Source organism: Myotis lucifugus, unplaced genomic scaffold (assembly GCF_000147115.1).
Source record: "Myotis lucifugus unplaced genomic scaffold, Myoluc2.0 scaffold_128, whole genome shotgun sequence".
Classification (NCBI taxonomy): domain Eukaryota; kingdom Metazoa; phylum Chordata; class Mammalia; order Chiroptera; family Vespertilionidae; genus Myotis; species Myotis lucifugus.
Genome location: NW_005871176.1, coordinates 736,068 through 750,807, shown reverse-complemented (window position 1 = coordinate 750,807; position 14,740 = coordinate 736,068). Strand labels below are relative to the sequence as shown.

Below are 14,740 nucleotides of genomic sequence, written 5' to 3'. Positions count from 1 at the left end.
AGAATCAAGTCAAAGATTTGAAATGCGAAGAAGCAAAAACACCCAACCGGAAAAGCAAAATGAAAAAAGAATCCAAAAATACAAAGATAGTGTAAGGAGCCTCTGGGACAGCTTCAAGCATACCAACATCCGAATTATAGGGGTGCCAGAAGATGAGAGAGAGCAAGATATTGAAAACCTATTTTAAGAAATAATGACAGAAAACTTCCCTTACCTGGTGAAAGAAATAGACTTCCAAGTCCAATAAGGGCATAGAACCCCAAACAAAAGGAATCCAAAGAGGACCACACCAAGACACATCATAATTAAAATGCTAAGAGCAAAAGACAAAGAGAGAATCCTAAAAGCAGCAAGAGAAAGAAAATCAGTTACCTACAAGGGAGTACCCTTACGACTGTCAGCTGATTTCTCAACAGAAACTTTGCAAGCCAGAAGGGAGTGGCAAGAAATATTCAAAGTGATGAATACCAAGAACCTACAACTAAGACTACTGTATCCAGCAAAGCTATCATTCAGAAGTGAAGGCCAGATAAAGAGCTTCACAGATAAGAAAAAGCTAAAGGAGTTCATCACCACCAAACCAGTATTATATGAAATGCTGAAAGGTATCCTTTAAGAAGAGGAAGAAGAAGAAAAAGGTAAAGATACAAATTATGAACAACAAATACACATCTATCAACAAGTGAATCTAAAAATCAAGTGAATAAATAATCTGATGAACAGTATGAACTGGTGATTGTAATAGAATCAGGGACATAGAATGGGAATGGACTGACTATTCTTGGGGTGGGGGAAGGTATGTGGGGGGTGAGGGAAGAGATTGGACAATAATCGTGCACCTATGGATTAGGACAGTGGGTGAGGAGTGAAGGCGGTGGGTGGGGTGGGAACTGGGTGGAGGGGAGTTATGGTGGGAAAAAAGAGTAACTAATGTAATAATCTGAACAATAAAGATTTAATTTTTAAAAAATTAAAAAATTAAAAAAGAAAAAGAAAAAAAGAAATTCACTCCCTGGCGCCTGAGCTAAAGGTCAGTCTGACAACACAATTGCCTCTGGCAAGGTATGTTTCCAGGACATGGCTCTGTCAGGCACTACTAGATTCAGATGACAATCAGCTCAGGGGCCTTTCCCAGGCGCTCTCTACATCTCCCTCTTCTTTATATTTTAAATGTAGCTTATGGACTTCTAATTGGAGCCTTTAGACTTGAGATTGCGGGAGCTTACTGCTGACTAAAAGAAAGAAGGATAAAATTAGTGGTACACAAAGGAATCCTATTAGGTACCAGGTGATGTGTTTTAACATTTTCCACAGATTAAATCCTTTTAAATCATCCAGCAATTCTTTTGCCAGTTTTGCTGGAGATATAATTTCGTCATGAATATTCTGAATGGCTTGCACATGTTTGTGCAGCCGTACTAGGTCTATACTGATATTATTATGATGGCATATTCCCTGTAGGTGCATCTTGATTTTACTCCAATCCCATAGAGAACTGTCATAGTGGGCTGAAGTCACATAAATATATGTAAAAGCAGCATGGCACTGCAGCTGCTGTCTAATCTTGACACTTTCTGATTGATTGCCTAGTCCTATTACTACAGCTTCCAAAGCATTTAACTTTTGTTTCTAGCCTTTTGTCTATATCTTCTTGATCATGAAATGTAGTTGAGGTGTTCTGAGCCAATTCATTGACAGACTTTGCATTCTGGGTGCTTTGAGTCAGTGCAAGAGAAGCAGTTACAGCAGATGCAATAACAGTAACTAGGGTAACAAGACCAAAAATAATAAGTCTCAATGCACGCTTTTCCCAGGACAGCTGATTACATAATTCCTGCAATGCCTGGAGGTCCGCATCATAATACCATTTTCCTGTTATCTTGGTAGGAAGCATAATAAAACAAGGTTGCTTTAAAATTAATATATCTTCATTCAGATTATGCCCGGAAACACAGCTGATAAAGTTAGTGATGGCACTGGGCAGCATAATGGGTGTCCAACCTGGTGATGTTCTCATTTCCAGTCACCAATACATATGGAGGCTGGACACAGGCTCATAAGCCATAGCAAGGGCTCGATGAACACGCTCCTTTAATATTAGCTAAGAAAGAGCCAGTAAAATTAAGTAGTCAAGGCAGCGGCTAAACGCCAAGGGTCTTTTTGTAAACCTCCTGTTTCCGTGGTCAGGGCGTTACCTACAAACCCTCCTGCAACACAGGCTCATGATGGGGATATTTAGCATCCAGCCTGTGAGACCAATTCAATACATACAAGTCAGAGCCAGAAATATTATGTCTCACTGGTACAGGGTTGGCGCAATCTTGCCATTGAGGAAATGCTCCCAGCTCAGTAGTGGTGCTATTAGGATAGTAAGGGAGCAGGGGATGCTTATCAGACAGCCACCCGGTGGTTTTAGGAAACCCCAGTGTAGTAACTGTCTGAATATATTTCCCATATCCCAGGGGCCTGCAACGTTAGCAACGTCTGTGCCTCCATAGGACGTCTTATTTTCTTGGCCAAGCTGCAAACATCCGTGCTTGTCGGAGCTACCCTTGCCCATATTGGTGTTGTTAGTATACACTGGGACTGATTCCCCGGTCCAGGTGGCTGGATTGACCACAGAGGGGTCTGGAACATATGTCCAGTAAGTTTCTGCCTTAGCCAGTGTTTGCCAATCGATAGGAGGTAGAGCTTCGCTAGCTACAGAGTCAAGCAAGCTCAAGACAAAAGAAATGGGGCCATACATAGAAACAGATGTTTTAAAACTCCTTGAGGGTTTTAAAAGGAATAGGCTCATGTATTAGCAGTATCTGCCTTGGATTGGTAGGGTCTAGCCCAGCCGTGGGCAAACTACGGCCCTCGGGCTGGATCCGGCCCGTTTGAAATGAATAAAACTAGCCTTTCTAAAACAGGATACATTGAAAATCCTGTAACATCCTCCTCTCCAACTCATCTTGCCTCCTGTAAGGTCTGCTGTAACGGAGATAGTATCCGTGCGGAAGTTACTTTTACTTTCAGCTGCGCGCCTGCTTCTAGCCATAAAGTTTGGGTGGCTAGGTTCATTTTCGCAAAACTGCAAGCAGAATCTTCCTCATTATCTGAATCATCCCACTCACAGTGATGCTTGTCTCTCTTTTCTTCAAACTCTAGCTCCTGCTCATATTTAGGAGGTAAATCTTTATCTGGCGGGCTTTTGACTGCGGTCGCAGGAGTGGCGGGCAGAGGCGGAGGAGGCGCAGAGGGGGGAGGTGGTATTTTTAGAGATTCGCACCCCTCCGCTGTAGGCTGTAAAGCCATGGCCACACTGTGCTTAGACATTCTTAAACTCTCCTGCACTGGATTAAGGAAATCACAAATTAAAGACCACCGTGTGAATGTAGGAATAGGAATCTTCTCTGGACCTTCTGCCGTATCGGTCACGCAACTGCTTTCCGACCTTTTCCCACATTTGAAAGTTGACGGTTCCCTCTTCAGGAAACCAAGGGCAAGTTCCATTAACAAAACTTAAGAAATCAAGAACATCCTCTAGCTTTAAGCATAGTTTTAAGCATTTGAGAGAAGAGACCTCTTTCCTGAGACCCTGAATTTCCCATGTTTTACACCCAGTTCCTACCTTACGCTCCTTACCTTACTTCTTGAGTTCCTTGTGCACACACTCTCAGAGCATTCCCCTCGCCTGACTTTTGAGAGTTCACCAGTATTCAGGTCCCTGTTCGGGCGCCAGATATAAATATTTCTCTCTTTTCCACAACCAGCATGGCTAGAGAACAGACAGGAGTCCTGACTAGGGGTGATGGGGGATTGAGAAAATGAAAGAGACAGACACAAAGACAGTAGGGAAAGCTGGGACCGGGTGGGACAGCTGTCCTCTGATGGAGAGACAGGGACCCAGAGCGGATACAGCGTGTTTATTTTATACAGAAAGATACCAGGAAGTTTTACTAAAATTTAAGATAAAGAAAATAAATAATAATTGGTTTTAGAATCTCAAAATTGTTGAAACATAGATAAATAATATATTGATTATAAAGGTCTAGGTAGCCCGGGGGAAAACTAGTTTGGCTCCTTGTTGAAGGATTTTTATCAAATAAAAATTAATAAATATATTTTATTTATATACATATATTTTAAATATTATAAAGTTTTAACCTCTAAGCGAGGGCAGGCAAAGTTGCTGAAATATTTAAGTTAAGCTGAATTTTTCAGCAACAGAATTTTAAAAGACAAAAGCCCCAGGCAGCCTGCTTTAAGATAGGCTGGGGGTGGGGCAGCGTTTGTACCTCATGGATCAGACGTATAAGTTTACTTACTTTGCTTTTTCAATAAAGATACCGACTTTATTTACTTAAAAAATTAGCTTTTGCCCTAACCTGTTTGGCTCAGTGGATAGAGTGTCGGCCTGCGGACTGAATGGTCCCAGGTTTGATTCCAGCCAAGGGCATGTACCTTGGTTGAGGGCATATCCACATTAGGGGGTGTGCAGGAGGCAGCTGATCTATGTTTCTTTCTCATCAATGTTTCTAACTCTCTATCCCTCACCCTACCTCTCTGTAAAAAATCAATAAAATATATTTTTTTAAATTAACTTTTTAAAATATAATCAAGGTCTCATATAAATTCAGTTAAATAAGAAGCCAAAATGTTAAGCAATTGATTCTAGTAAAAAAAAGATTACTGAAAACTCCTATAATCCCTCTGTATATGCAAATAAGCCAAAAGAATACTATTTAAAAGTAAATTTTAAGCTTAATAAAAAGAAGAAATTTAAAAATTTTGAAATCTCTTTTGCTAATATTTACAGGTTAAACTGAAGGTTATTATTCAAACATTAAATGTAATCAATAGTAGTCACCATAAATATAAAGAGAGTCACTTACATATAGATATGAGGGTATAGGTCAGCATCTGAAAAGCAACCATGTAGGTTGCTTGTTGTAAAAAAAAGGAGGGAGGGAGGAAGGAAAAGGTTTTTAAAAGAAAATCTCTAGAGGTGGCCTAGAAATTATTCTGGAAGGAAATTTTAAAAAAGGATATTTCCTTCAAATGTCTGGAAAACTGTAATTAAAAGTCAATGTATTAGGCCTCAAAAAGAAAAGTAAATTATTTGTGTTTTTGCCTCCCTAAACAAAGCTCATGTGGGTAAATTCAATCAGTGTCATTTACTGTCCACAGTCAAGGACAAGTAAAATTATTTCAGACTAATTTAAATAGACAAATTGAAATAAATATTCAGAGGAACTTAGTTGTACTGGGCAGGAAACTATTCTTAAAGCATTAACTAATTTTTTACTGATAGTTCATCTCATAGTAAAAACTGCTTAACATGCAATGAATTTAGGCCAGTCATATTTCTGTGCAAAGAATTAAATTAAAAGCTATTAAGAATACATTGCAATGCCGAAACCGGTTTGGCTCAGTGGATAGAGCGTCGGCCTGCGGACTGAAGGGTCCCAGGTTCGATTCCGGTCAAGGGCATGTACCCGGGTTGCGGGCACATCCCCAATGGGAGATGTGCAGGAGGCAGCTGGTCGATGTTTCTCTCTCATCGATGTTTCTAACTCTCTATCTCTCTCCCTTCCTCTCTGTAAAAAATCAATAAAATATATTAAAAAAAAAAAAAAGAATACATTGCAAGATTTCCAAAAGCCTCTTAATATTATTTAAATCAAAAGGGGGGGGGGGGATAGTGGAGAAATATCCTGTAAGTAAAGTACATCAAGCTTTAATTACTTAAAATTTTTTACTTTAAAATTATTTTTCACTTGTAATGCTGATGGCAAGACATACATGGTGTCAGAATAATCCAAAGGAAAATGGTTTGGAAGAATGAAAGAATCCCAAGTCTAGTTTATAGAAAGGATTCCTTTATTAACCTTTGGTCGAGAATATTTCCAGAAAACTCCAAGCCCGTGTGGATTCTTACAACAATGGATCCCAGAGATGAACTAACCTGACTACTCCACCCACAGATAGCAGTGGCCCCAAGCAACACGCTGACGACAAAGGAGAAACAGTCCAGAAATGGAGATGGTGAAGACGCCTTGCCATGCTAGCAGTCAGCAGCTATGCGTCGCTGCAGGTTGCCCAGGACCAAGCCAAAGAAGGTCAGACCTGCATTTGCCACCATTTGTCCACCATCTAGAACTGGAATATCATTGTTGTCATGTCACAGAGACTGTAATTGGAAAGAGGACTCAAAGAACTGTTGGCCCAGAAAGGAGCTTACTGCAGTCTGATTCCTTTGATGTCTGGCAGCAATTTAAAGGGACATGATAGAACTCAATCCTTTCCATTGAATTTAAAAATCTTAAAAGGACCCAAGTTCTGTAAATGACATACATTCTTGTTAAATTTATTAAAACAAAAAGGGGGATATGCTGGGGGCTAATTCCAGCAGGTCATAAAAGACCTTGGGGTTTCAGCAGGGCTGAAAATCTGCATATATTATTACCTGCTGCTGGAACAGCCAAAAGCAGTTCCCCCAACCTGATACCAAACCTTATCTTTGATATGTATATCTGCTTGCTTTAGGGCAATTTTTTGTTAATAAAAAGCGAGGGGTCCAGAGATTCGGAGAACTTGGTTACTATAGCTAAGTCTCCTCTGGCTCCCCCCAAGAATGCCTTCCAAATTTATATTTCATGTCTAGTCTCTTTATTAATTGACCGCAGCCCCTTCTCCAGATTCTTGAACCCTTCTAGATGCTGAGAAACACCCCGGGACCTACAGGTTCCAGGTACTGTTCTATTAACTCCGCCAAAAATGTGACAAGACAGATGCTGTTATTATTCGTCCCACTGTACAGATGGGAAAATAGAGCCAGGACACCGTGGCACTCAGAGTAACGGGGTCCCTCACAGTGGGCGGGGCCTACACATGCCCCCCTTTCCCCCCTCCCCGCCCCACACACAGGCACTTACAGACACACGTATCTCAGCAAAACTCACAGGCCTCGTTCTGCACATGGCACCTGCCCCAGCCTCTGGGCATCCTTGCTCCCCAGGGCCCTCCCCCACCTGCCCACTTGGGTCGGCAGTGATGCGTCTGTGGGATGAGGGTCCGCGGTTCCTCTCCCTCCCGTGATCACTGCACCCATGAAGGGGGTGTGGCCCGATGCACTCACACCCTCCTCAGGCTCTGTCACCCACCAGTGCGCCCAGCACAGCCCCGCCCTGTCATCCATGCGTGGGGGCACCCTGCGTCCTGGCCTTCTCTTCCTTGCTGGAGTCCCTCCTATTCGCTCTCCTCTCGGCAGCCAGAGCATCTTGTCCCAACATGGGTATGAGCGGGACACCTCCTTGCTTCAAGCCCTCACTGGCGTTCCATTGTTCCCTAGACAACAACCAACAAGGCGTGGCTGTATCCGTTTATAATGACATTGGTCACCTTATGAAAGGTGACGACAGGCCCCGACCTAGGGTTCTTGTTCTTTACTCTCCATCACAAATGGAGAACCCAGCTGTGATGACAGCTGTTCCCACGGAAGGGACCAGCCTCCCTGGCCTTCGGGTGCCCACAGGGGCTCCCCATTTGGGGTGAATATAGCTGCCTCATCCTCATGGGGGACGCTCAGGCCCTCTTCAGCGTTCTGTGAACTCTAGGCCACCTGCCCATCGGGCTCAAGCAAAAGGTTCCCTGTGAGGTCAATGGAAGGGCAAGGTCCCTGGATCAACTTTCCTTCAAGGCTGCCCCATCCCCAGCCCAGCTACCCAGACTCCTTTCAGCCCCGCCTGGGTACCATGTCCCTCGGACACCGGGCCTTTGCACAGGCTGCTTCCTTATGTAAATTCTCTCCACTTCCATCTTCACCCAGTTAAGTTCTTGAGATCCCTGCTAAGTCATTTCTTCCACAGAGACGCCCTCCCTGACCTCCTGACCAGATCAGACGCCCTGTTAAATGTCCTCATAGCCCCATGGAACATCCTGCCAAGCTACCTACCTCTCTTCGCAAGTTTCCATTCAGCAGGTAGTTACTAATGTCTGTCTGTCTACTGGACTGTCAGACCAGGAGGGCAGGAATCACACCCGGTTTTGCTCTCCTGTGTATCCCCCGCATGTAGTAAATCCTCGATATAGTGTATTGACCGAACAGGCAAAGACTCCCTCAGGGCACCCCACTCTGCTGGGAGTCTGCAGGGTTCTTCGGGGAGGCAGCAGAAGTGGTGCGATCCGCAGACTGAGAGGCCCAGCCTGGTGCTGGCACTGCAGGAGCTACGTACGTGCAGTTGTCTTGCCATTGTTATTGTTGGGATGGTGACGATGATGCCTTCTAAACCCAGAGACGGAGGGCAGAGCTCTGTGCCCTCCGCTCACCTCTGCCCCAGCCACCCTCCACCATGGAGGTTAAGACCTGCAGAGTAGGGACACTAATCCCACCGAAATGCTGGGGGCCCTGGCCCAGCTGCGTGGGACCGGGGGCAGGGGTGCTTTGGGGTACTGGATTGGCAGCTGTCCTCTGTGGCCAGGTAAGGAGGGAGGGAGGGAGACACCCAATATTTCTGGGCCCCTCCTTGTGGGCATGGCACTTTGCAAAGGATTTACACATTCTGTTTCCTTTCCACTTAGTGTGGATGATGAAGTTGGGCCCAGAGAGGTGACAGGACCGGCTAAGGCCCAGAGTGGTGGCGCTCACACTCCAGTCCCAGTCTTGCTGGTGCAGAGACAACCTGGTGAGAGAACCAGAAAGCCAACCTCATCTCCCGAATGCCTGAAACTCTTCCAAATCCAAGTCTGTCCAAACCCCCACTTCAAACATCAGCCGGGGACATGTCCTCCAGGAAGCCCGCCTGGATTTCCCCGTCTGGCTCTGGCCCTACAATCCTGTTTTCTGTGACAGGTACACGCACTGGCAGGGGCTGGCAGGGGCCCCATCCTGGCCAGGCCAGGATTCAAAATGGCTCACAAAGGGATTGTCTCAGAAACGCCGCCGGCCTCGCGGGGAAACACCCTGAAGCTGCTGCAGGAAGGGCTGTGGGCCAAGCCTGCCCAGGAGTCACAGCTAAGTCTTGGCTATTTAGGAGGCAGCTCCTCAGTGACTCACCGTTTGGGCTTTTGTGACCCAGGCCAGGAGCCAGGGGCTGCCAGGAGGTGCCCTCATTAAAACCAAAAGGCGATGGGGAGCACAGAGGGCCGATGACTCACCGCAGCCGGGGCTCCTGGCCAGTGGACTCACCTCTCTGGCCCCTGGGCCCCCAAGTCTGCTCTGAGTGGGTGCGAGAGCCCAGCATGAAGAGTCCCAGGAGGAGCTTCTGGCAAGAAGTGGGAGGGGCAGGAGGCGGGGCCGCACCCAACTTCACTGACTTTACTCTCATGTCAAAAGCCTTTCATTCCAACCCTGTGCCAGGGATCCCAGCCGCCAGCCTGCCTGTCCCTCTCCCAGGGGACACCTCCCAGGACTCCATCCTGGTCGGGGGAGAGGGAATCTGGGCGGGGACGCTCCCCTGTCTGCAGTGTGCAGCCGCCTCTCCTCTGAAAGGAGGTCAAGGCCAGGCTCCAAGTCAGCTCCCGGGAGGGTGCTCCTGGCCTGCGGTCGGCTCAGGGCCGCAGCACGGCTTCTGTCGTGGGCCCTGGCACTTTTGCTTTCGTGGGCCTTCGCCTGCATTAAAAAAAAGAAGAAGAAAAGAAAAGAAAGCAAATGTTGTGACCTCATTGGTATGGAGAGAAACAGAAGGCAGACTGGATTATAGTCCTTCTTCTGATTTTAAAGAAATTAGAACATTGTGAGGCATCGAAAGGCATCGTGGGCGCTGGGCACTGTGCCTCCTGTTGGCAATTAGTTAAGCCCTTTGATCTGCCTGGCCCAGATCCTGCTCACCATGGACGTAGGCGTGTGCCTCGGTTTGCCTCTCTGTAGAGTGGGCATGATGGTAGCAGCCGCCTCGTGGGGCTATGAGAGCCCCTTGAGATCCCACTGAGGGGGGCTGGGCGCAGTCTGGCACAGAGTAAGTGCTCCGTGTGGGCTCCCCGCGTAGCTGCATGTGAGCTTCACACGAAGGAGGCAGGGGTGCGATGCCTTCTCTCCTCATGATAGGAAAACCAGGTTCTGAGCTGGGGAAAGGACCTGCCAACAGCCACATAACAGCCCTGTGGCCCAATGGTTAGAGTATCGGCCCATGCACCAAAGGGTGGCGGGTTCGATTCCTGGTCAAAGGCACATACCTGGGTTGTAGGTCGGTCCCTGGCCCCCATCAGGGCATATGAAGGAGGCAACTGATTGATGTCTCTCACACATCAATATTTCTCTCTTCTCTCTCTCTCTCTCTCTCCTCCCCCCTTCTTCTCTCTCTCTTTCCCTCCTTTCCACTGTCTCTAAAAATCGATGGAGAAAATATCCTTGGGTGAGGATTAACAAATAAACCAAAAGCCACGCAATAAATGATGGACTTGGGACTCGGAGGCCAAGATGAAGCAGCTCCCAGGCCCCACAGGTTGATGGAAGTGGTTGGTCAAGTTATCCCAGTCCCAGGCCAGGAAGAAGGAGGGCCGGGCAGGAGGGAGACGCGCCAGGATGGTGTCTGGCCTCAGTTCTGCCCATGTGGCCTCCAGGGAGGGGCAGCCGCCGGCAAACCAGGCGCTGTGAGCCCAGGGCCGGTGGGATTGGCATTTCTGACCACGACGGAGCCACCCTCTCCTCTAGCCCTCTGACCGTGGGGACAGCAGCTCGCCCTGGGGGACAAGCTGGGCTGGGGGCTGCTGTCTCCCCGACCCAGCCCCTAGGTGACAGCAGCAAGCTGGAATGCGGGTTCTCCCGCTGACTCAGGCCCCCTTCTCTGGCAGCCACACTGCCCCACTGCTGGGGAGCTGGGGGGGACAGGACTCACATCTGGGAGGTTTTCACTGCTTGTCGCATCAGCAGGAGCCTCCCCAGGAAAGGACAGGAAAGGAAAACCCCGGCCGAGCTCCCAGCCTTCGGCCGTAGGTTCTTGGACAAAGGCCGCCCAGGCCCTGGTGTCCTACGGGGGTCAAGCGGCTCTTGGCTACCCTCTGGGCAGCACGGGGCGGGGGCAGAGGCCCAGCGCAGGGAGAAGGGACAGATGTGGCACTCCCAGGCCACGTGAGCTTCCGTGTCTCGGCCTCTCTGGGCCTCAGTGGCTGCATCAGTAAAACAGAGGTGAGATCAAAATACCCAGAATACAAAGCCCCTGGCACAGCCCCTGCCCGGAGCCCGCCAGCAGGAGCCCGCAGAGGGTCTGGGGAAGGGGCGCGGAGATGGATGGGAAGGCCTGAGAACAGACAGCCAGAGGGCCCCTCCCCCGGGCCGTGGCCCATGTCAGACCTGGAAGTATGTTTGCATCACTGGGCACTCAGGGGTTAATGATGGGGAGTGGACAGGGCCCGGGTATTTAACTATTAAGGAAGTGCCCGCCCTGCAGACCAGAGGTGCCCCTGCTCACCTCCTTCTCCACAGCCCAGCTCCCAGCTCCCAGCTCCGGCCCTGCTCACCGCCCCTCCCCCAAGATGAAGCCTCCCCCTCTTCTGACCTTCCTTAGCCTCCTGGGTAAGTGACCTCTGTGACCTTCACCCTTCCCCTGACCCAGCCAGGAGCCCCAAACTCCCTGGCCCTGGGAGGGTGTGGTGGGTCATCCTGAGGCCAGTCCTGCTTGAGCCAGCACTGACCACTGGGGAGGGTGCGGGTGGGAGGGATGCCTCAGAGTCGGCCTGGGGGGCATGAGAAAGGGGTTGGCTGGGACCCCACACAGCACACACGGGGCTCCATCACCCACACGCCACCCCCCACCCTCGCCTCCATGGTGGAAGGATCTGGAGGGACTGGGGGAGTCCAGGTGGTTAGGAAGCCCAGCTGGTGGCGTCCAATGGCACGTGGTGGGAACAGGGTGCGTCTGGGGGCGCAGGCCTGCCAGCTGGGGAGGATCAGGACCCGGGAGAGATTTGGGGGACAGTGGGGTTACCCTGGGAGGTGGCAGAGGAGAGCGGGAGGGGATTGGGTGCAGTGACATGAGGGGGGGAGGGGAGGAGACCCAGGTGCAATGGAGATATTATTACTGATTAGCGTTATTGATATTGGGAGGGAGGTGCTGGGGACACGAGGTTAACTGGACAGCCAGAGAGATGTCTGAGTGGGATGGGAGAGGACCTCAGGGGACGCTCAGGGGTCCGAGGGCACCGCCCGCCCCTGCAGTGGCCCTGGCTGGCGGGAACCTGCTCCAGTTTGGGGTGATGATTGAGAAGATGACCGGGAAGTCGGCGCTGCAGTACAACGACTACGGCTGCTACTGCGGCATCGGCGGCTCCCACTGGCCGGTGGACCCGACGGACTGGTGAGCGGGGCCCACGGGGGCCGGTCTGGGGGTGGAGGAGCTGGGGGAGCATCCCTGGAGGAGGGAGGAGCCGAGGCCATCTAGAAAGGGGGGCTGGCCTCTCCTGGGAGCCCCCGAGCAGGCCCTGGTGACCCTTCCAGGTGCTGCCATGCCCACGACTGCTGCTACGGGCGCCTGCAGAAGCTGGGCTGCGAGCCCAAACTGGAGCGGTACCTTTTCTCGGCCAGCAAGAGCAACATCCTCTGCTGTGAGTGATGCTCCAACTGCCAGGGAGGGGGCTGGCGTCAGGCAAGAAGCCCCTCCTGACGGAGACCCCGGCGCCGGGCCCTGGGCTGGAGGGATGGGGTCTTCGCCATCACAGAACTGGGAGAGGCATGTCCACCCCCACCTGCTCTGCCTGGCACCCAATCTAGAGCCCTGTGATCCCTCGGGCCCTGCCCTGGCCTCAGGCGCTTCCCCCACCCAGAGGCCTCCCTGTTCCAGGGGCTGGGAGAGGAGCCAGGGGGCAGAGCTGAGCCAGGGCCCTGAGGAGCCGCACCCACACACCCTCCCCAGGCCTGGCAGCAGCTCGAGGGTAAACCCCCAGGACAGACCTCAGGGCACGGGCCCAGGCAGAGAGCGGGCGCTCTGATTTGGGACAGCAGATGCCAGGCCCGAAGGCCGCCTCCCCCAGGGGCTGCCAGGCTGGGCCCATTTGCTCAGCGTTGCCAAGTCCCATGCCCACTTGGACCAGCTCCCTTTCCTCTGGTCCCCACCCTGAGAAGCAGCCTGGACCAAGTCAGAGTGAGGAGGGCTTCATGCAGCCCAGCCCCCGCGGAGCCCAGACCAGCTAACCCAGCCATCTTCCAGCTGCAAAGCCGGGGCGGCCTGGGGGGGGGGGGGGGGGAGCCGGCGCAGGGTGGGGGGCAGGGAGGGTCACAGGAGACTCAGCTCAGACCCCGGGTTTGTGCTGGGGGCGGGCAGAGCCGGGACCACAACCACCGGGGGGCAGGTTTGCCTCAGTTTCTTGCTCCTGCAGCCATCTGCTCAGCGAGGCAGCTTTGTCAGGGAGTGAGCTCCCCAGCCCTGGGGGTGCCTGCAAGGCCGGATGGCCCCTGAAAGGGCAGTGCTGGGAGGTGTCAGGTGGGTATGGACACAGGCTCGGGGCTGGGCACCCCTCGAAAGCCTCTGCCTCCTCATCTATGAAATGGAGGTAGTCACACTCACTTGCCCAGCTTCAGTCCAGCTCCTGCAAGAACCACCCACAAGAACTGACTCGACCCTTAAGCCCCTTCCAACTCTGAGTTTTGCTGAAATAGCAGCATGAGAAATGGAGAGCGACCGCCCAGAGGAAAGAGCGGGGGACATTTCTGAGCTGTGGACGTGTTCCTGGGGACAGAAAGGAGCCAGGGCCACTGGGGCAGACAGGCAGGGAGGGACGGCGAGGCTTAGGGCCCCCGGTGCCTGGTACCAGTTCTGCTCCCCCGCTGGGTGGGGGCACACACGTGGAGGGGGATGGGTAAGGTAACTGTCAGAGAAATGGGCTCCGTCCACTCTCAGACACAAGCACAGGGGCCCAGCCTCAGGCCCCACGGCCTCCAGTCGGGGCACAGGCTGCTCTGGGCACGCACAGCCCATCTGGGATTGGGTCGCTGTCATTCGTAATTTTCCTCTCGGCTTGATGGCTGCAATCCCCCGTCAGCAATACTTCACATGGGGCAGGAGCTGCCTAGAAATACCCGCCCCCCCCCACCCCCGGCCCGCAGATGAGAGTTAGTGGACCAGCTGCAGGGTGGAAGCAGGTGGGAGGGAGGGGGAGGGCAGAGGAGCGAGCTAGGGGAGGAGGACAAGCTTGCAGCCTCCCAGCATCCTGGCCCTGCAGCCCTCCTGTGTCCGCTCTGTCTCTCACCCATCCCTGAGACGTCCCCATGAGAATGAGCTTCCAGCAGAACAGGGGTGAGACTGTGGACCCGGAGCCTCGGGTCCCTGACTCGCCTTGTCCCCGCAGCCGGCAGAACGACCTGCCAGCAAGAGACCTGCGAGTGTGACAGGACGGCTGCACTCTGCTTTCGCCAAAACCTGGACACCTACGACCGCAAATACGTCCGCTACCCCAACAAGCTGTGCACAGGCCCCAGCCCACCCTGCTAAGGCTGTGCCCCTCCTCCTCCCTGTGGCCTTCTGAGGCCCCGCCTCCAGCTGCTGCAGCCCCAGGCCTTGGGAGGATTGGCACCAAAGGCCCTCCTTCTGGAACATTCCTTTCCTGCAAACCCATCCCACCCTGAGGATGCCCAGAGTGTGGCCTGGACCATCTTTGGCCTCCCAAGCCATGTACCCCTTAGCAAGAGGCAGGCCCCGGAAGCTTCAGCACCCATAAGATTCCATAACCCAACCCTGGACTCTCAGCTCCCTCTTCTCAGTGAATGCTTCCCATCCTATATATTAAAGAGTTAATATGCAAATTCACCCTCATGCCTTCACAA

General features: G+C 51.6%; 1 protein-coding gene across 1 annotated transcript; it reads left to right on the top strand.

Moving 5' to 3' along the window:
- The first annotated feature begins 11,457 nt into the window (after window positions 1–11,457).
- PLA2G2E (phospholipase A2 group IIE) lies at window positions 11,458–14,408 on the top strand. The gene is made up of 4 exons (XM_014460218.2): window positions 11,458–11,497; window positions 12,140–12,278; window positions 12,419–12,525; window positions 14,266–14,408. Exons 1-4 carry the CDS (start codon window positions 11,458–11,460, stop codon window positions 14,406–14,408), a joined length of 429 nt encoding a protein of 142 aa, XP_014315704.2.
- The last annotated feature ends 332 nt before the right edge of the window (window positions 14,409–14,740 follow it).